General features: G+C 45.0%; 1 protein-coding gene across 1 annotated transcript in view; it reads left to right on the top strand.

Annotated features, from left to right (window-relative positions):
- Positions 1-22,857, top strand: part of PIP4P2 (phosphatidylinositol-4,5-bisphosphate 4-phosphatase 2) — a 98,874-nt gene that overhangs the window by 50,529 nt on the left and 25,488 nt on the right. Inside the window, exons 2-4 of the mRNA XM_069731594.1 lie at positions 12,339-12,487; positions 14,650-14,756; positions 14,901-15,024. Coding sequence (XP_069587695.1) covers positions 12,339-12,487; positions 14,650-14,756; positions 14,901-15,024 — 380 coding nt within the window. The remainder of the gene's footprint in view (positions 1-12,338; positions 12,488-14,649; positions 14,757-14,900; positions 15,025-22,857) is intronic.

Here is a 22,857-nt window from a genome sequence, read left to right as displayed (position 1 = left end):
AGGGGGCATTCTTTGCGTCTGGAGGAGAGAAGGTTTTTCCACCAACATAGAAGAGGATTCTTTACTGTTAGGGCAGTGAGAATCTGGAATTGCTTGCCTGAGGAGGTGGTGATGGCGAACTCAGTCGAGGGGTTCAAGAGAGGCCTGAATGTCTTCCTGGAGCAGAACAATATTGTATCATACAATTATTAGGTTCTGTAGAAGGACGTAGATCTGGGGATTTATTATGATGGAATATAGGCTGAACTGGATGGACAAATGTCTTTTTTCGGCCTTACTAACTATGTTACTATGTTACTATGTTCGCTGATTTGGATCCCACCACGTTGAAAAATAAAATTAAATCTTATATGAGTAGGATCAAGGTCCTGTCCCTTCTTGAGGCGGATTTGGTGGTCCTGGAAAAGGACGTAACCCCTGAGGAGCTGGCAGAAGCTGTTAAATCCACATCCACCTCTAAATGTCCTGGGCCGGATGGGTTCACTCCCTTATTCTATAAATCCCTTCTATCTGACTTGCTTCCCCAAATGGTCCTCACCTTTAATGCGATTTCTGAGGAGAATAGTTTTACCCCCCAGTCCCTAGAGGCTCATATTTCTGTTCTGCCAAAGCCTAATAAAGATCCCCTGCTGGCCGGGAGTTATAGGCCAATCTCCCTGATCAATGTCGATATAAAATTATTTGTTAAGGTATTGGCTGACAGATTGTCGGGACTTCTCCCATCTGTTATTGACCTTGATCAGGTGGGCTTTGTCAGAGGCCGGGAGGCGCGGGACAGCATTATCAGGTCTCTTCTCCTTATTGAGAGGACCAAGATGCAAAAGTCCCCTCTTTGTCTTCTGTCGATTGACGCGGAAAAGGCCTTTGATAGAGTCCATTGGGATTTTTTACGGGAGACCCTGACCCATATTGGCTTACAATCCAATTTCCTGGGGAAAATTATGTCATTATATTCAAAACCCTCAGCTCGTGTTAGTCAATGGATCTTTGTCCGATCTTTTTCATATCCAGAACGGTACTAGACAAGGCTGCCCGTTGTCGCCCCTTTTATATGTTTTAGTTATTGAACATTTGGCTAAGGCTATCCGAGTTAATGACAGTATCTCAGGGATTCAGGTTGGAAACTCTAACCATAAAACGGCCCTATTTGCCGACGACATCCTCCTCTTCGTCTCTAACCCAGTCGTCTCTTTTCCAGTGCTTATGAAGGAGTTCGAATCCTTCGGGGATTTAAGTAACGTCAAGATTAATTACTCCAAAACTGAGGTCCTGAACGTTTCTCTATCTTCCGTGGTGGCTTCCTTGAAGCAGACCTTCCCCTTCAGATGGCAACAGGATCAGATTTCATATCTCGGAGTGAACCTCACCTCGGATCCTCTTCAATTATTTTCTTTGAACCATCAGGTCGTTTTGAACAAGGTGGGATCCCTTCTGGAGTCTTACGGCCCATTGAGGCTGTCGTGGCTCAGTAGGATTCAGGTGGTTAAGATGGATATCCTGCCGAGATTTCTTTTATATCTTTCAGGCAATTCCCTTTTGGCCACATAAATCGTTTTTTATTAAAATACGGTCCTTGATTTCCCGTTTTATCTGGAAGGGGAAAACACCGAGGGTGAGTTACAAGGTTTTATCTAGGCCACGCCAGTTTGGTGGGGTTGGTCTACCCAACCTCCGAAACTATTGCAGGGCAGCCATATTAGTTCGCCTCTTGGACTGGAAATATAAAATTAAATTTAAAAAATGGGTAGATTTGGAACAAGAATGGTCTGATTTGCCTCTTCATTATCTTCAGTGGATCCCAAAGCAATATGCTCTTCAACGGGGGAGATTTTCCTTCCTAACCTCAGAGGCTATGAGGGCATGGCACTGCAGTGGTGTGAAGGGGTCCGCTCCTGCTGGGGCCAGCCTTCTTACACCTATTTTTTGCAACCCGGCATTTCCTCCGGGCATTCACAGGAAAGCCTTCATGGGATGGAAATACAAGGATGACATACGGGTTGGTGATATCTTTCAGCGTGGCGAGATTCCCACCTTCTGTTCCCTCCAAACCCAATCTCCCTCCACTAAACTTCTATGGTGGGAGTACTTACAGGTCCGGTCCTTCCTGGCCTCTTTGAATTTGCCAAGGGGTTCGAATTGTATACTTTCTCCCTTGGAACTGTTGTTTGCCGGTGGTGACGCCCCGAGCAGGGGAATCTCTTCCCTCTACTCAATTTTTTCAACACCTGTGTCTGACGCAAGGCTCTATTTCCAGTCTGCTTGGGAGAAGGATTTAGGGCGAATTCTGTCGGATGCGGAATGGGAGCGTTGCTTCCTGATGAACCATAAACTCCCGAGTTCCAGTGAGGCCTCGGAGAAGGGGTTTAACCCTGCTGTTCTGTTGGTCAAAAATGACCGACTTTGAACTTCAATATTCTTTAAAATATTCAAGATGCGGCTCTGAAACCCGTGGCCGACCGACCCATCCTCATTTAAGTCAATCAACCACAAGTTTCAGAACCGCATCTTGAACACCCCAAAAAATACCAAAGTTCAAAATAGGTCTCCCCAGACCGAACAGAACAGCAGGGTTAAACTGCAATATAGGTGGTACCTCACACCTGACAGGTTACACAAATTTTCTCCCACAATTTCAAACTGCTGTTGGAGGTGTAGAAATGGCATTGGCTCCCTTTTGCATATCTGGTGGGGCTGCCCCTTGATTAGAACATTCTGGGATCAAGTGTTCAGAAATTATGGTTTGATCACAGGCAAGCACATCACCGGTACTCCGGAGATGGCATTGCTCTCCATGATTCCCGGTTCGGTGAGATCCCAAAAAAAGGACATCCTCAAATTTTGTCTAGCGGCTGCTAGAACGGTGATCCCCCGCCGATGGCGAGACCCGGTTCCCCCCGATATTGTGGAGTGGTTTTCAGAATTTGAAACCATCTTTAGGATGGAGGAAATTGATTCAGACCTTTCACAGACAAGGGTCTCCTTTTTAGGTATCTGGACTGAATGGATTCTATTTAAAGATTCTGCTCGTTTCCCTGACCTGTTTACCTGAATACACCTGTCTATTCTACAGTCGATTACTATGCTACTCTTCCTTTCTTTTCGTGTTCTCATTTTATATTTATTTTCTTGAGCCCCACCTACTCGGGCTCCCCCCTCTATTTCCTCTTCTTTCAATCTCCCCCCTGGGTGAGCTGTTCACCTTCCACCAGCTCGGTGTGATAGGTCTATACCATGATTTATCAGTTACTTTTATAATGATACTATTTGCGTGCATGTCTCGCTATAGGGGACATGGGCGAACTGATTTTAGGTATGCTTTATTTTATTCACGGTAAGGAAAGTCCTCGCCTGTTGCGGGGGCAAGGAGTTATTGCTTATATGTTAAAGATACCGTAGTCATTCTAGAGGGTTTACTCCCTCTAATTTTTTTTTTTTTTTTAATTCTTTCTCTCTTTTATGTAAGATTTATGCAAGGTTTGTGAACAAGTGTTTTTTGTGTTACTCTTCTCAAATTGTATATTATAAGAAAAAGTACTTTGATCATTGACATAGTTTTCAACTACTGTTTTTCTTGTAAAATTCTCTTCTCTTTTTTTTTTTTAATCAGATAAATTTTTATTGATCATAATAAATGTTATCTACTTATACAACAAGGTGCATTTGTGTTTTTTATTTTAACAAGAAAATATACCCCTTCTCCCCCCTCCCTCCCTCCCTCAGATAACCAACCCCAACTTTCCCCCTCTCCTCCACAAGAAGATCTTCTTTATTACAAACATATTGCATTATTAACATTGTTTTCCACAACCTCTTAATCATTCCCATTTAGCCATGGCTGCCATAGCTTTTGAAAAAATCCCATCCTATTCCTCTTGGTATAGATGCTTTTTTCGAGCTGGACAATATGATTCACTTGTGCAACAAACTCTCGTCTGGTTGGAGGTTCCTCCCTAATCCAGTATCTCGCAATCACTTTCCTTGCAACGAAGAGCAATCTAGCTATTGCCATTTTGGCAGTTTCATCGGCCGACAATTCCTCCACATACCCAAGTATACAAACCACTGGATCCTTGGGAACCGCACATCCATAAAGCACCCCAATTTGGTTCAACACTGCTACCCAATACGAAAAGAGCCTGGGGCACACCCACAACATGTGAAGCATACCCGCCTCAGTCTGAGTGCACCTAGGGCACTCAGAATCCAATCTCACTCCGGCTTTGAACAACAAGTCGGGTGTCCTATAGGCCCTATTAACCACATACAGTTGCGACAGTCTCCCAGGCTCACTCATTGACAATTTAGGAATGTATTCCAGAATAGACCCCCATTTGTCATCGTCTATTTCCCCCAGTTCGGCCTCCCATTTCTCTCTAGCTTTAATCGGGTAATCCTCCAAAAATGTGTGTAGTAAATCCCCATATACTTCCGATATAGCCCCCTTTTGTTCCATTATTATTTAGTATACAGTCTAACATGAGATCCTTCTGAATCACTATGGGCCCCCTCCTCCTCTGTGCCTGAAAAGCGTGCTGAACTCTCCTATATTGATACCATTTCAACCCCGGAAACTGAAATTCCTGCTGAAGCGCATCATAAGACCTAAGACTCCCATTGTGAATCAGTTGTCCTAATAGCCTAATGCCCTTTTCCCTCCATTCTCCCATTCCTTCCATATGGTTAAATTCTTGAAGAGATGAGTTATCCCAGATAGGTGAAAATTCCGTGAATCCCCCAATTCCCCTAATTCGCTTCAGCATCTGCCATACTCTATGAATTAAATTCATGGTGGGACAACCAGTCCCCAATTTCCTAAATAGTCCTGATTCCAGACCCAAACTCAAGGGCCACACCCCGCTGATATGCACCAGACTACTGTGACCCATTTCTTCCTCTAACCCTTTCCCCCATCCCCTAAGATGTTGGCTCTGTGCAGCCAGAAAGTACAACCATGGGTTGGGTAACGCAAGCCCCCCCTCATCTTTGGGTCTCTGCAGAGTCTCCTGCCTAATCCTCGGGCTCTTCTTTCCCCACACCAACTCTCCAAATAACGATCTCCGCTTACGGAATGTTCTCATCGGGATCCATACCGGAGAATTATGTAGGACATATAAGATCTGAGGCATCACCACCATCTTGAGGAGATTTACTCTTCCTACCACCGACAAATTTAGCTTACTCCAAGCTGAGATCTTAGTGCGTATCTTAGTTATTAAAGGCTCGAGATTAAGTTCCTCAAATCTGGTTAAGGGAAGAGCTACTTGAATCCCCAAATATTTAAACTGAGTGACCACCCTTAATTTTGTACCTTCTTCCACCTCCCTTGTACAATCCACTTCTCTATCTACCTGCAAAACGCTCGATTTGTCCCAATTATTAACTAGCCCTGAAATTTGCCCAAATCTCTCGATTAATGCTATTACGTTCCTCAATGGTTCCCCAGAGCTCTCAAGAAAAAGCAGTATGTCATCTGCATATAAGGCGATTTTTTTTCCTCCATCTTCCCATATAAAAACCCTTTCACCATTTGAGACCGTCTGATAGTCGCTGCCAGTGGTTCCACCGCCAAAGCAAACCGTAGCGGGGACAACGGGCACCCCTGCCTTGTACCTCTAAAAAGCTGAAAGCTGTCTGACATCATATTATTCACCTTGATTTTGGCCACCGGAGAGGAGTATAGGAGTCTCACCCATGACATAAAGACTGGCCCAAACCCACAACGACTCAGCACCGACCACAGGTATTGCCATTCTATACTATCAAAGGCCTTATGTGCATCGAGGGAAACCACCACTCTCCTGCCAGCATTATCAGCCGGTATTTGCATATTGAGAAATAGCCTTCTCAAGTTAATGGCAGTTGATTTATTAGGCATAAAGCCTGATTGGTCCGAATGAACCACTTTTTCTATCACCCGGGTCAGCCTGTTCGCCAGGGCCTTAGCCAGAATCTTGACATCTGTTGTTAGGAGTGATATTGGTCTATATGACTCCGGTAACCGTGGATTTTTGTCTGGTTTGGGGATGACCACAATAATGGCCTCCCTCATGGAATTAGGCAATATACCTCTCTCCAGCGACTCCTCAAAGACCCCCAACAACTGAGCCATCAGCTCCTCAGCAAGGTCGCCATATAGTTCGACAGGAATGCCGTCCGCCCCCGGCGCCTTCCCTCCCGCCATGGATCTCAAGGCCCCCTCCAATTCCTCCACCGTAAACGGCCTATCCAACCATTCTCTATCCTCTGTCTCTATTCTAGGCAAGTCTGCCTCCTCTAGGAACCTGTCAATTCCTTCTTCTCCCTGTTCCAATCGTGATGTATATAATTTGCTGTAAAATCCCTTAAATCCTTCCACAATTTGGGCCCCCTGTGTGACAATACTGCCATTCTCCAATTCTAGGGCATGTACATGTGCCGATTCCCTTTGCGCCGATGCCACCACCGACAGCAGATGACCCACTTTCTCTCCCTCCGCATAAAATGCCTCTCTTTGGAAATTCCTTGTCCTTTCTGCTCTACGTAAGTGTAACTTATTCACCTCCTCCTGAGCCTTCTTCATACGTTCTATGGTAAATTCTCTTCTCTTTAATAAAAATATATTTAAGAAAAAAAAAAAAAATGAATTTGACTCCGCAGAGGTCCCAGCCTCTTCTTCACGGCAAAAATGTTACAACATGAACAGAGTTGAGAAAAAGACCTTAATCCTATTGTTCTACAAACCTATGAATACAGAATCAACCCCTTCAGTGCCAAGTCCAAGAAGTTAGACAGTATGTTTCTGATTGTTTGGAGTGGAATAGATCTGCACAACACAAGAAGAATGTGAATCTAAGTGTGAGGAGGAGGAAGGGCAAGCAGACAAGAAAATGAAAGTGAAACTTTGAGCACAATACTGCAGCATAGCCACAGACAGACAAGTCTGGATCTGTTTGTGTGTACGATCTGAGGTTTATTACATTCTTTCCTTATAATGGCAGCAGGCCGTAAAAGAGACCCAGTTTGGGAATATTTTAATGAAGCTCCTTCGCCTATCGGTAAGGCAGGCATGCGTGCAAAATGCAAACGATGCAACAAAGAGATGCTAGGCCTGGTGGCGCGAATGAGGCAACATCATGAGAAGTGCGGTGATGAAGATGACGACAAGTGAGCTACAGAGGACAGCAGGGACAGTAGTATTTAAGTTTTTCATGTGTCGGCTGGGCTGACCGTCTAAGTTTCTTAAAATATATATATATATTTTGTTTAGCCAAATTAGTTAACAAACATTGATGTTTGTTTAAGCAAATAACTTATGCTGTAACGTTGTTATTGTTTCAGTTGAATAAATCTATTAAAATTGTTATTAAGGTCAGGATTATTTTTCTCCTTCCTAAGTACAACAGAACAGTGGTGTCCAAATATGAATGATTAACCCATTAAACTGGGGAGAAAAAGTAATATAAAAAGTGATTCTAAAAATCTTCATCTACTTGCATGTTAAAGTAGCAAGAACTAGTTTAGGTAGAAACTTTGATTTAAATCACTGATTTAAATCAAGCCTTACTGACTAGTGATTTAAATCGTGATTTAAATCAGTTAGATTTAAATCAAATCCACCCTGGCACATAATAATGACGATGAGGCCAGACCACCAAGAAAAGGCCCTCCCTGAAGCAAGAGCATATCACTCACTTCAAACAAAGATTACACAAGAACCACAAGACGGATTTCTTCACCCCAGGTATCAATTCAATCAGTAGAACGGCACCAACCTGACAGTGTCGGTAGCTTACTTAGCAAAATCCTGCTGACAGACTCTCTTGAAACTGAATTGGTGCTGTTCCATTGATTCTGGATAAGTTGGGAACCCCACCTCACCCCCAAAGGAGGAGATTTGTCTAACGTGACCATGCTGAGAACCCCACAGTTGCCCCTTCTTTTTCTGCTAGTGAAGCGCTGGAACCCAGAAAGCACATCACTTGTAATGTAGTCGGGGGTCTGGCGCTCCGACCCCACTGCACTGCGGCCCTCCTGTGTTCTGGGACCTTCTCTGTGGGCGTTTGCTTTCCTGCTTTATGGTGTAACTTTCACCACATGCTGGACAAACGTGTACACTTTATTATGCAGGTCATGGGATGGATGTGGCAATACCACTGAGGTAAGGATGCTTTCACTGTGCGTTCAGGCACCTGTTCAGTGGTCTTGTTGTGACTTATGTCTGAACCCCCCACAAAACAGGATTCGGGAGTACAATGGTGCCAAAAGAACAAACATGCAGTCTGTCAGGCATAATTTTATGGCGTATGTGCGGCCTACTAGAGACTGACACTCATTTGTAGCAGTCTGTGTCTGGGAGTCCGTCTCCAGTATGTGTACACACCCAAAAATGATGCACAACCGCACTCGTTCATTCTGTCGGCACCATTATAGTCATTTGTGTATACGCTTGAATCCTGTTTTGCTGGGGGTTCGGGCATAAGCCCCAATGAGACCAATGGAAAGGGTTGAAAGCATCCTAAAGTAATTGCTTTTTTTTGTCTGAAAAGGGAATTTAAACATGCAGTCCTATGATCACTTCTATAATACACTCCAATGACCCTGTATTTCAGAGCACTATTCTGGTCAGTGTAAGCCCACATTCACACAGTCAGTATTTTACCTCAGTATTTGTAAGCTAAAACCAGGAGTGGAACAATCAGAGGAAAAGTATAATCAAAACATGTGCACCACTTCTGTATCACCCACTCCTGGTTTTGGCTTACAAATACTGAGGTAAAATACTGACCAAATATTGAATGTGTGAACGTGGCCTTAAGCTGATGGGCAGTGGTTTGATCCCTCCTGTGTAAGCCATGGGTGGCTTTGATCACGGCATATGAAAGGTTTACCAGTCTACATCAAAGTGCAGCAGGGTGTTGGCAGTGTGGTAAACCTTCCTTCTAATTTTAGATTTGCCTCTAAAATCACAGGTATTTTTCACATTTATTATTTTTAATGATTACTGAGAATACATGATTATAAAACAGATTTCACTGAAAATCAATGTGCAAATAGATGCATAATCCTGATACTATATTGTAAGCTGATCAGTTTAGGCAGTGCAAAAACAGCATATGGGCCCATTCCAGTCCAATAGTTCTGCCATGACAGAAGAGCCTAGCTGCTTTGAAGGTGTTAGAGGGCGACATTACCTCTTGGGCCCCTGTGCGACTACACATGCTGCACCAATGATATGTCCGCCCCTGACTTTAGGAGTCCAGCAAAAGAGTCTGAGCGTTTGTGTCCCCAAGTGTATCTAGACTGTACCCAGCCAGCCTTACAGCTGCAGCTTGTGCTGAGCAGTGTGAGATCTCAGCTGCATCAGCCAGGAGGAGGGACACTGAGGAGCTGTTTGTCAGGATGGGTGGGTGAGTTTGGCTGTTTAATCCTTTAGGAAATTTAACTCCTTCTGACATGGATTGTCAGCGTAAATACATCATTATCAGGTCTAAGCGTTCTGTTTAGTATGGAGTTTGTGTTGTGGAATTAGGCGACAGATCCATATTAATATAATAATCCATTCCTTATACACCTATCCTCTAATATACTACTTTGCATATAAACCAGTCCTCTAATTTAACAGGACCGTGCTTTAGGGCGACATCTTTATTTTTCATCTCCCTTCCCATATACTGCAGTCAGTGTGTTATTCCTCCCTCCCAGAGCTGCCGGCTCCATCACCTTCCTCGTGTCACAATATACTAAAATGATTTTCTCAGACTATCGCCCGAGTCCCTATTGTCTGCCTTCCACCACCGCTGACGATAATGACATGTGAATTCTTGTCAGTTTAATAGACGGCCAGAATTTGATTTATATTCAGAGGAGTGGGAAGGACACAATGGAGATCGGAATTTTTTTTCATCAAAGATGCAGTAAAGGGGTTTCCAGTTTTAATGAAAATTAGACTTATCAGTTGTAATTTTCTAATAAACCTCCTTTTGCTTTTGAGATCTGTTTTCTGTCGGTAAATGGAAATATTCTTGCTTTCCTTTTAGAGGGGAACCCGTCACTTCCCCCTGGCGTTTGTAACTAAAAGAGCCACAAGGTGCACTAATGCTGCATATAAAAACAGAATACAAAACTTGGTGCAATCATCATAGAATAGAGAGCGGTGCTCCGGAGCAGAATTATGTTTGGACATTTCTTTTAAAGACTTTAAAGGGAACCTCTCACCCCCCCAGGCGTTTGTAACTAAAAGAGCCTCCTTGTGCTGCACTAATGCTGCATTCTGACAAGGTGGCTCTTTTAGTTCGGGTACCTGGCACTGCTGTGATAATCGCTTTTGAAATTTGTCCCTCATACCTGTGAATTCCCCCCCTAATCCAGACGCCTCACAGCCGTCACTCATGGCCTCTTCCTTCAGTAGCGTCCCCGGCGCCTGCGCTGTAAGTTCGAAGGACAGCGCAGCTGCGCATGCCCAAAAAACAAACAAACAAAAAAAAAAAAAAAACAGCAGGCGCCGGGGATTCTACTGAAGGAAGAGGAGGCGGTGCCCGGCGCGCAGAGGCCATGAGTGACGGCTGGGAGGCGTCTGGATTAGGGGGGAACGACTTGCCCCCCGGACAATTTCACAGGTATGAGGGACAAATTTCAAAAGCGATTATCGCAGCAGTGCCAGGAACCCGAAGTAAAAGAGCCACCTTGTCAGAATGCAGCATTAGTGCAGCACAAGGAGGCTCTTTTAGTTACAAACGCCAGATGGGGGTGACAGGTTCCCTTTAAAGTCTTTAAAAGAAATGTCCAAACATAATTCTGCTCCGGAGCACCGCTCTCTATTCTATGATTGCACCAAGTTTTGTATTCTGTTGTTATAGCATCAGATAGTAAATATAAAGAGGTTATCAGTGGACGTACATAAAGGGCTGGCCGGTAGTGATGAGCGAATAGCATTGTTGCTCGGGTGATCGGTATTTGTCAGTGCTCGGAGATTTTGTTTTCCTTGCCTCAGCTGCATGAATTACGACTGCTGGACAGCCTGAATACATGTGGGAATTCCCTAACAAACAGGCATTCCTCACATGCATTCAGCCTGTCTAGCAGCTGTAAATCATGCATCTGAGGCGACAAACTAAATTTCCGAGCACATGCAAATACTCGGAGATCACCTGAGCGTGCTCGGGGAAAACCCGAGCAACGAGTATACTCGCTCATCACTACTATCCGGCCTTGGGGTACAAGTCTGCAGTCTCTTTGTGACGGCAGATCTGTGCATCCTTGTAGCGAGATGTGAGGGTTGTCCGGGACTGGCACCGTGAGAATCGAAAATGGCAAAACTGCTTTCTACAAGAAATGTAAAGATTTACTCAGCAGTATAGCTCCTTTACATACGTGCTATTAGTTTTGTTGGCATATGCAACAGATTGGGACTTATTATAAGTGAAAGGAGGACTTTATACTAACCAGACAGCAGATGGCGATAGTGTGTAAAGTTATATACTTGCTGTAATGTGGGGAGGGAAGCTCTCAGTGGTTGGTTGTTTTCTTACTTTCGGTTTTGCTTTTCTTCATGAATGTGTTGTCTTCAGTGCACGGACTGTGTGACACTGAATTGTATCTCATGTTTATCCAGTATGAAGTAAATACTGTTTACTCAAGATATTTTGCTGATTGAAGCTCTCCTAAGTACAGCGGTGACTGCAAGAAGACGCACTCTTTAAACAGAATCGTTCATCAGCATTTTATACCCCAAACTTGTTGCAGAGACTTTCTCAGCACAAAATGACTGTTCAAACCAAGCACAGGCGCCAAGTGCAGCATGGTGTGGCCAAACATACTACACCTTCCCACCGGCTTGTTTTTCCTCAATCTCCTCCCTCTACTTTGACTGTTCTGACTTGATAGTCAAAGAAGGGTGGAGATAGACGGAAAACAATTAGGTGAGAAGGTGTAGTTAAATGTTTGGCCGCCATGATGCCCCAAGCACCTGTACTTGGTTTGAAAAGTCACTCTGTGCTGACAGTCTCTTTTAAGTGTGGCTAATCTGTAGTTTAGTTTTTAGTTGTTTATATTCTTGTGGATTTAAAATAATGTCGGCGGCTCAAAATTGGCGTTTCCATTGCAAATTTGAACATGGCCTTACTGCGATTGTTGACATCGGATAGATAATAGTTGATGTGATTCCCAGACAAATCATTAGTTGTGCTGGTGGCTGCTGTTGTGGCTGCTGTTGTGGCTGCGGTTGTGGCTGCGGTTGTGGCTGCTGTTGTGGCTGCTGTTGTGGCTGCTGTTGTGGCTGCTGTTGTGGCTGCTGTTGTTGTTGTGCCGCTCATGTTTTCACCAAATGTTGATAGTCACTTTCCCACAATGTTTCTGTGCAGCTGAATTACCGCCTCCATATACAGCAATCGTCAGTCCAGATGCCAGTGGTGTTCCCGTAATAAACTGCCGCGTGTGCCAGTCCCTCATTAATTTGGACGGAAAGCTTCATCAGCATGTAGTGAAGTGCACAGTCTGCAATGAGGCTACGGTAAGAGAAATGCCATGTGACGTTATGTCCGGGAGGGTGCTGATTTTTTTTTTTCCTAGTCTTAGAGCCTGTGCACACGTTGCAGGTTTTTCACATTTTTGTTACGTTTTGTTTTCTTCTGCGCTAATTTGTCAGAAAACCGAAAGGGTTTCCTGATGCCAGCAAAGTGAATGAGAATCCTGAAGTCTCATGCATATTGAGCTTATTTGTGACTTGCAGATTTCACCTATACCCATGAATGGGGAAAAATCTACAACAGAAACGCATGTAAAAAAAATTCAGCAAAAAACGCATCTATTTTACGCTGTATGTTTTTTTTTTTTTTTTCCTGCCATGAATGCAGAAATGGTGCATGCATTTCTGCACTAAATACGTGTGCACAGAGCCTTATTCACACACTGTGTATAAAAACATAGGACTTGCTAATGCCTTTTTCACTTTGTATAGCACCTGCTTTATGAACATTTCAAAAAGCAACTTTATTAAAAAAAAAAAAAAAAAGTCCATAGCAAAAACTGCATGTCAGAACATGCGTTCCTTTTTTATTTACCGTATTTTTGTACATGGTTTCTGGTAAGCGGTAGCAGTTCTGCACCACAAAGCAATGTGTGAATCCGGCCCTTTATCGTCTACAAAAGAAGCCATTAAAATTCTTGGCCTACATTGAGAAGCCATGATTATTTCATCAGTCTGGTCCACCAATTAGTATGGTGCTGTTTTTTTGTAAACAGTAAAGTAAACCTATAGCTCTTAAAGGGGATGTCCACTTTTAGGGAAGTGGGCTACAAACTGTAAATTAACAACTCGGCACGTACTCTCCCTCCTTGGCTGCAGCGAGGACATCACGTGTCGCCCCCTATAGCCGATCACTGACATCAGCGGCTTGGGCACTGAGCTCGGTGTCATGTGCCGTCAGCCTTGACAGAGCCGCTGGGCCCCGTGCATGAGACGCTGGAAGCCATTATGGTAGCATTCAGGTTGCAATTTGACTCCACTCAACATTTTGCTGTGATGTCCTGTGATCTGTTTTGTGGCCAGAGTTTGTTTTGTCCGAGTCTTTTGTGGACCATAGACTGGAAAAAAAAAAAATCCCAACAAAGTCATAAAAATAAATTTATATTTTTTTAAAACTGCACCAATATTGATGAATTTACACTCTGAAACATTGAAATGACCACACCAAGAAGAAAACCATGGAATTCTGGAAATCACCAGACGGATAGATGTGTTATTGATAAGTAAATGTTGAAAAAATGGAATCCAAATATTCAAAAGCTCCGTCATTTACTCAGTATTGAGTATGAGGGTCACATGCAGAAATCCACACACTTGCGTCTTGGCTGTTATCAATGAGGTTATTAATGGTTGTCTGCGGAATGATCTGACGCACTGAATGCATGTGGGCAGCAAATCATCAAGATCCGCTGCTGGCAGCTCCCTTCATAATTTGCCAATCAATGAGGTCAAGGAAGACCAGTCTGGAAGGAAGACCAGGCCAACCAGGCTGATCACAGTTGGCTGAGCAACATGAGGCCTGTTGTAGTTGTGTTGAAAAAAGGGCTCCTGGGACACTTTGGAGAAATGGCCGCACCACTGAATCCATTATGTGCTACAAGTGAAGTTAGATGTCACATCCCAAGTCTAAGGTGTCACTATCTACACAAACCATTAGAATGCGTTTCATGACATTGGCATCCAGGTACAAGTGTTCACTGACCTCACGCCACCGCTTTCAAAGGCGGTCGTGGTGCAGAGTAAGACAGCAATGGCGGTCGGTCGTCTTTAGCGCTGAGTCCTGCTCTTATCAATAATAGCCAAGTGCAATCAGCATGGCAGAACATTCCTCAGCCATTAAGAGCCTAAGATGTATGTGTGGGATTTCTACATGTGGCGCTCCTACTCTGTACCGAATAAATCGATATCTTGTCTGTATTTGTAGATCAAGAACACGTCTTGGTGATGAGTGAACGTGCTCTGATAAGGTGTTATACATGCTCAAGTGCTAACCGAGTGACTCCAGCATGTTCCAGGCCCTGCAGTTGCATGTCTCGTGGCTTTTCGACAGCCGCAACACATTCGGACATCGCCTGTTTGTAGACTGCTGATCTACATATATAATCACTGTTATATTCTCTTGTGCTTTTTTTTTTTCTTTTTTAAAGCCAATCAAAACCCCTCCCTCAGGGAAGAAATATGTCCGATGTCCTTGTAATTGTCTCCTCATCTGCAAGGATACCTCACGGCGAATAGGATGTCCACGACCAAACTGGTACGTAGAACGTCAGTCATCCATAGTCTCTGTCTCCAATAAATAGACATGAGCCCGAGCATAATCCCAACGATGGACGGAGGCGAGAAGTGGGCAGACCGGGGGTTGTCGCCTACTGGGAGTAATGCGGATTTCTCTCTATAGCAGACGTATTATTAATCTGGGTCCGGTGATGCTGATTCCCGAAGAGCAACCGGCACAGCCCGCTCTACCAGTCCAGCCGGAGGGCACCAGAGTGGTTTGTGGTCACTGTGGAAATACCTTTTTGGTGAGTTGCGGACCCCTAAGTATTATATGAAATGCTGATATTGCATATATTATTTAGTAGTTTTGTTAATTTAAAGGGAACCTGTCACCCCGAAAATCGCGGGTGAGGTAAGCCCACCGGCATCAGGGGCTTATCTACAGCATTCTGTAATGCTGTAGATAAGCCCCTGATGTTACCTGAAAGAGGAGAAAGAGGTTAGATTATACTCACCCAGGGGCGGTCCCGCTGCTGGTCCGGTCGGATGGGCGTCTCTGGTCCGCTGCGGCGCCTCCCATCTTCATTCCAAGACATCCTCTTCTGATCTTCAGCCACGGCTCCGGTGCAGGCGTACTTTGTCTGCCCTATTGAGGGCAGAGCAAAGTACTGCAGTGCGCAGGCGCTGGGCCTCTCTGACCTTTCCGGCGCCTGCGCACTGCAGTACTTTGTTCTGCCCTCAACAGGGCAGACAAAGTACGCCTGCGCCGGAGCCGTGGCTGACGATCAGAAGAGGACGTCTTGGAATGAAGATGGGAGGCGCCGCAGCGGATCAGAGACACCCATCCGACCGGACCAGCAGCGGGACCGCCCCTGGGTGAGTATAATATAACGTCTTTTTCTCCTTTTTCAGGTAACATCGGGGGCTTAGCTACAGCATTACAGAATGCTGCAGATAAGCCCCTGATGCCGGTGGGCTTACCTCACCCGCGATTTTCGGGGTGACAGGTTCCCTTTAAATTTAAGAATTTCCATCATAAACGTAATAATGTTAATAAATTAGAACATAACCGTGGTTGTAAGCTTTATATTGCCTAGAGATCTTGTCAACTTTCATGGATAGATTTATACTTTGCTTTTCATGTTGTCACTTTTTCAATCTTATTGGTTTTACAATTATTGGTTGTCGCCTTACCATTAAAAAGGTATTCACAGCTCCAAGATCTTATTCCAATACGTAGCAGGTGTAATAATGATAATTTTAGCAAATACCTCCAGTTAGAAATGTAACACAGCTCTTCTGCTTCACTATGTCTCTTACCCTATGTGCAAGGCATTGCAGTAGCTTAGGTATCCATGGTTACGACAACTAAGCTACTCCAATTCCCTGCACGTGGGGTAAGAGACATAGCGAATCTGAAGAACTATATTACATTTCTAATTTGAAGTATTTGCTATTATTATTTATTATTATTACTATTATTTAGATTGGATCTTGGAGATGAGAATACCCCTTTGTCTTTAAGAAGCTAAATCAAATGAGAACCAATATGTCTGCACTTCATAGTATGTACGGAAAATGACATAATGGAAAAATTAAAATAGAATTACCAAACTGTGACTGCTGCTCTAACTTTAATGTTATTGGTACTAGATGGGCGGACACCTGGATGTTCGGGTCCGGAGGGTTCAGCCACAAAAAGTATGGGTTCGGGTATCAGAACAGTACTCGAACCCGGACCGCATTCACTTGACTGGGGGGCCCAAACATCCAGTGTTTGCCGCTCTGTCATGTGCATGAAAGCGTGGGAAACTCCACTTCTGATCAGTGGTGAAATCCTCATCACCAGTCCCACAGCCGCGGTTCCCACGCTGTCATAAGACAGCATGAGCGAACCGCTGTGATCAGAGGTATAAAGTTCACCTCAAGTCACTCGTGTCAGCTGATGGGACTACTGCTCCCATCAGCTGACGCCTGCTGCTAATAACAGTGAGAGCAGGAACGGCTGATGAGAGTATGCATATAAAAAAAAACTTTACAAGCCGGTGTGGATTCCACTATATTTTTGATAACCAACCAGGCAATACTCACAGCTGGGGGCTGCAACCCTCAGCTGTCAGCTTCAGCAAGGCTGGTTATCAAGAATAGAGGCGTCCCCATGCCATATTTTTTAATTATATAAATAAATAATTAAAAACAAAAAAACAGTATGGGATTCCCCTGTTTTTTTACAACCAACCTTGCTAAAGCAGACAGCTGGGGCTGGTATCCTCAGGCTGGTAAGGGGCCATGGATATTTGCCCCCACCAGACTAAAAATAGCAGCCCGCAGCTGCCAGAAAAGGTGCATCTATGAAATGCGACAATTCTGGCTCTTTGCCCGGCTCCTCCCACTTGCCCTGTAGCGGTGGCAAATGGGGTAATATTTGTGAGGCTGATGTCACCTTTGTATTGTCAGGTGACATCAAGCCCATGGATTACCAATGGAGAGGGATCTGCAAGACACCCATCCATTACTAATCCTATAGTTATGATGTAAATAAAGACACAGCCAGATTAAAGTGTTTTATTTGAAATGAAACAAAACCGTTTTACTTTTTTATTTAAAAAAAGCAAACCGTTATATTCATCTAACACATATTCCACAGAATCCTTCGTCTCCTGTAATAATACAAAAATAAAAAACAACCATATCCCTGACCTCTCCGTAGTTGTGTCCCCTGCCATAATCCATGACTGGGGGATTAATAGTTTTCAACCTGGACGGTGCCAAGATGTGACCTATCAGGCTGAGAACCACTGGTGAATGCGAAGCTGTGAGCGCAGTATCGGTGACTAGTAGTGACGTCATCAAGGCTACCTTCGGTCACTGAGGTTGCGTTCCCAGCTGGACTGAACGGCGGAGATCTCACCGAGGTCACTGCAGTTCATCCCGGCTGGGAACGCAGCCTGAGTAACTATCGCTCCCATCAGCCGACACCAGTGACCGGAGGTGAACTTTATACCTCTCATCACAGCAGCTCACGCTGTCTTTTGATAGAGTGGGAACCACAGCTGTCTGACTGGCAGTGATGATTTTGCTGAGCTGTCATGCACATAATGTTTGTGAACCTCCTACATGCGAAATCTAATCTAAAGTATGCATGGCTCCTTATCCCCATCCTTGCATGCATGGCTCCTTATCCCCATCCTTGCATGCATGGCTCTTTATCCCCATCCTTGCATGCATGGCTCCTTATCCCCATCCTTGCATGCATGGCTCCTCATCCCCATCCTTGCATGCATGGCTCCTCATCCCCATCCTTGTATGTATGGCCCCGATGAGAAAAGCAGAAAAATACAAAACCTCCAACTTACCTTGCCTGCGTGCCCTTGTAGTGTCTCGTTCTGGTGCCAGCAGCTCCCATGGCCAATCGATCACGTGTCCCCACTCATTAAGGTATTGAATAGTCGCCTCTCTCCATGCCTATAGGAGTTGAGAGAGGTGAATATTTATTACCTTAATGAGCGGGCACCAGTGATAGCCCGGTGACTGCTGCCTGACATGACTGCTGCCTGACACGGTTTGTGCACTGTAAGAGAAATGAATGTTCACTGCAAGTTCAGTGAATAGTCATTTCTTTTTAGCAGCAGGCACAGGCTTTAGCTGCAGCTGCTGGCTCCTGCCTCTTGTGACCCGCTACTCCCTCGACCCCCCCCCCCCCCCTCCCCGCCGCCTTCTGGGACAATGTCTTGTGAAAAAACAGAGGGAGGGATTTTCAGTACAAAAAAAGTGCTGAAATATACATAATTTTTAGTGTGTATGTATATATATATATATATATATATATATATATATATATATATATATATATATATATATATATATATATATATATATATATATATATATATATATATATATATATATATATATATATATATATATTCGTATATACTCGAGTATAAGCCGAGATTTTTGGGCTGAAAGTGCCCCTCTCGGCTTATATTCGAGTCACGGTCGGCGGGTGAGGGAGAGAGGGCGCTGAGGCATACTTACCTGCTTCCGGCGATCCTGGTGCTCCCCCTGCCGTCCCACGGTCTTCGGTGCTGCAGCTCTTCCTCTATCAGCGGTCACGTGGGACCGCTCATTAGAGAAATGAATAGGCGGCTCCACCTCCCATAGGGGTGGAGCCGCCTATTCATTTCTCTAATCAGCTGTAACGGAAGAGGCTGCGGCACCGAAGACAGTTGTCCGGGAGAAGGAGCCGGACGCCAGGACCAGGTAAGTATGTAATATTCACCTGTCCGCGTTCCAGCCGCCGGGCGCCGCTCCATCTTCCCGGCGTCGCTGCGCTCTGACTGTTCAGGTCAGAGGGCGCGATGACGCATATAGTGTGCGCGGCGCCCTCTGCCTGATCAGTCAGAGCGGAGACGCCGGAACGAGACGCCGGGAGCTGCAAGCAAGAGAGGTATGTGTTTTTTTTTGTTTGTTTTTTTTACTGCAGCAGCAGCAGCAGCGACAATGGCAGAGCTTTCTATGGGGCAATATGAACGGTGCAAGAGCACTATATGGGGCAGAGCTATAGGGCAATAATGAACGGTGCAGAGCACTATATGGGGCACAGCTATAGGGCAATAATGAACGGTGCAGAGCACTATATGGGGCACAGCTATAGGGCAATAATGAACGGCGCAGAGCACTATATGGCACAGCTATGGGGAAATAATGATCTATTTGTATTATTGAAATTCACCGGTAGCTGCTGCATTTCCACCCTAGGCTTATACTCGAGTCAATAAGTTTTCCCAGTTTTTTGTGGCAAAATTAGGGGGGTCGGCTTATACTCGGGTCGGCTTATACTCGAGTATATACGGTATATAATCTATAATATAACGCTGGGAGCGTCACTCTGTCCGAAGCCTTTATAGACTGTGCAAGCGCCGGCGCAGTCTGGGCCTCACAGAGTGACGCTCCCGGGAGATCGCGGTATGCATTAACACTGAGCGCACACCGCGATCTCCAACAGAGAAGCAGGGACTGCCAGGAGGGTGAGTATGAGCTATATTCACCTGTCCCGTTCCACCGCTGCGCGCCGCCATCTTCCCGGTCCTCGGTCTGTGACCTTCAGTTCAGAGGGTGCGATGACGCGCTTAATGCGCGCCGGCGCCGCCCTCTGACTGAACAGTCACAGCCAGAGGACCGGGAAGATGGCGGCGCGCAGCGGTGGAACGGAGGACAGGTGAATATAGTAAGTGCTGGGGGGCCTGAGCTGGCGGCGATACCGGCACCTGACCCCCACAGCGTGCCGGTGTCCCCGCCTGCTCAGGCCCCCCAGCACTCGGCGCCGAGCGGGTCAGAGGCAGCGGGGCCGAGCGGGTCAGAGCAGAGTGTGGCAGATGTAGCGGAGCAGAGTGTGGCAGATGTAGCGGAGCAGAGTGTGGCAGATGTAGCGGAGCAGAGTGTGGCAGATGTAGCGGAGCAGAGTGTGGCAGATGTAGCGGAGCAGAGTGTGGCAGATGTAGCGGAGCAGAGTGTGGCAGATGTAGCGGAGCAGAGTGTGGCAGATGTAGCGGAGCAGAGTGTGGCAGATGTAGCGGAGCAGAGTGTGGCAGATGTAGCGGAGCAGAGTGTGGCAGATGTAGCGGAGCAGAGTGTGGCAGATGTAGCGGAGCAGAGTGTGGCAGATGTAGCGGAGCAGAGTGTGGCAGATGTAGCGGAGCAGAGTGTGGCAGATGTAGCGGAGCAGAGTGTGGCAGATGTAGCGGAGCAGAGTGTGGCAGATGTAGCGGAGCAGAGTGTGGCAGATGTAGCGGAGCAGAGTGTGGCAGATGTAGCGGAGCAGAGTGTGGCAGATGTAGCAGAGCATGACAGGATGGGGACGCAGGATGGAGCAGCACATACCAGGATGGAGACCATATACCAATATAAATGCTCGCCACCCGGGCGTAGAACGGGTTCAATAGCTAGTGTGTATATATATATATATATATATATATATATATATGTATGTACAGACCAAAAGTTTGGACACACCTTCTCATTTAAAGATTTTCCTGTATTTACATGACTATGAAAATTGTAAATTCACACTGAAGGCATCTAAACTATGAATTAACACATGTGGAATTATATACTTAACAAAAAAGTGTGAAACAACTGAAATTCTGTCTTATATTCTAGGTTCTTCAAAGTAGCCACCTTTTGCTTTGATGACTGCTTTGCACACTCTTGGCATTCTCTTGATGAGCTTCAAGAGGTAGTCACCGGAAATGGTTTTCACTTCACAGGTGTGCCCTGTCTGGTTTAATAAGTGGGATTTCTTGCCTTATTAATGGGGTTGGGACCATCAGTTGTGTTGTGCAGAAGTCTGGTGGATACACAGCTGATAGTCCTACTAAATAGACTGTTAGAATTTGTATTATGGCAAGAAAAAAGCAGCTAAGTAAAGAAAAATGAGTGGCCATCATTACTGAAATGAAGATCAGTCAGTCCGAAAAATTGGGCAGACTTTGAAAGTGTCCCCAAGTGCAGTTGCAAAAACCATCAAGCGCTACAAAAAACTGGCTCACATGAGGATCGTCCCAGGAAAGGAAGACCAAGAGTCACCTCTGCTTCTGAGTATAAGTTTATCCGAGTCGCCAGCCTCAGAAATCGCAGGTTAACAGCAGCTCAGATTAGAGACCAGGTCAATACCACACAGAGTTTTAGCAGCAGACACATCTCTACAACAACTGTTAAGAGGAGACTTTGTGCAGCAGGCCTTCATGGTACAATAGCTGCTAGGAAACCACTGCTGAGGACAGGCAACAAGCAGAAGAGACTTGTTTGGGCTAAAGAACACAAGGAATGGAAATTAGACCAGTGGAAATCTGTGCTTTGGTCTGATGAGTCCAAATTTGAGATCTTTAGTTCCAACCACCGTGTCTTTGGGCAACGCAGAAAAGGTGAACGGATGGACTCTACATGCCTGGTTCCCACCGAGAAGCATGGAGGAGGAGGTGTGATGGTGTGGGGGTGCTTTGCTGGTGACACTGTTGGGGATTTATTCAAAACTGAAGTCATACTGAACCAGCATGGCTACCACAGCATCTTGCAGCGGCATGCTATTCCATCCGGTTTGCATTTAGTTGGACCATCATTTATTTTCAACAGGACAATGACCCCAAACACACCTCCAGGCTGTGTAAGGGCTATTTGACCAAGAAGGAGAGTGATGTGGTGCTACGCCAGATGACCTGGCCTCCACAGTCACCAGACCTGAACCCAATCGAGATGGTTTGGGGTGAGCTGGACCGCAGAGTGAAGGCAAAAGGGCCAACAAGTGCTAAGCATCTCTGGGAACTCTTTCAAGATAGTTGGAAGACCATTCCCGGTGACTACCTCTTGAAGCTAATCAAGAGAATGCCAAGAGTGGGCAAAGCAGTCATCAAAGCAAAAGGTGGCTACTTAGAAGAACCTAGAATATAAGATATATTTCCAGTTGTTTCACACTTTTTGAATTCATAGTTTTGATGCCATCAGTGTCAATGTACAATTTTCATAGTCATGAAGGAACAGAAAAATCTTTAAATGAGGTGTGTCCAAACTTTTGGTCTGTACTGTGTGTGTAATATATATATATATATATATATATATATATATATATATATATATATATATATATATATATATATATATATATATATACATAATTTTTAATATATATTTCAGCACTTTTTTTTGTACTGAAAATCCCTCCCTCTGTTTTTTCACAAGACATTGTCCCAGAAGGCGGCGGGGAGGGGGGTCGAGGGAGTAGCGGGTCCCTCGAGACAGAAGAGCACCTTCAGTAACCGGCTAATACTTCTGAGGTGTAAGAAGGAAAAATATAGGAAATCGTTTGTGCCAACTGCTATGGGAATGTACAATAATAACATTAGGGTTAAACCACCAAGGTGAATGTCTACTTATTTCTCTACATTTCAGTTCACTCGTTGTGTATGTCCTATTCTAATGTATAATGTTCTTCTGTCAACAAACTGTCATGTCAACTATGTAATTCCTTTATGATTTTTATGATTTAAGTTGTGCTGCTGTGATACCATAATTTCCCACGGGATCAATAAAGTGTATCGTATCGTATCGTATCGTAAGAGGCAGGAGCCAGCAGCTGCAGC

This window comes from Ranitomeya imitator, chromosome 6 (assembly GCF_032444005.1).
Source record: "Ranitomeya imitator isolate aRanImi1 chromosome 6, aRanImi1.pri, whole genome shotgun sequence".
NCBI classification, from domain to species: domain Eukaryota; kingdom Metazoa; phylum Chordata; class Amphibia; order Anura; family Dendrobatidae; genus Ranitomeya; species Ranitomeya imitator.
The sequence above is the reverse complement of the archived record's forward strand: the minus strand, read 5'-3'. Positions and strand labels throughout refer to the sequence as shown.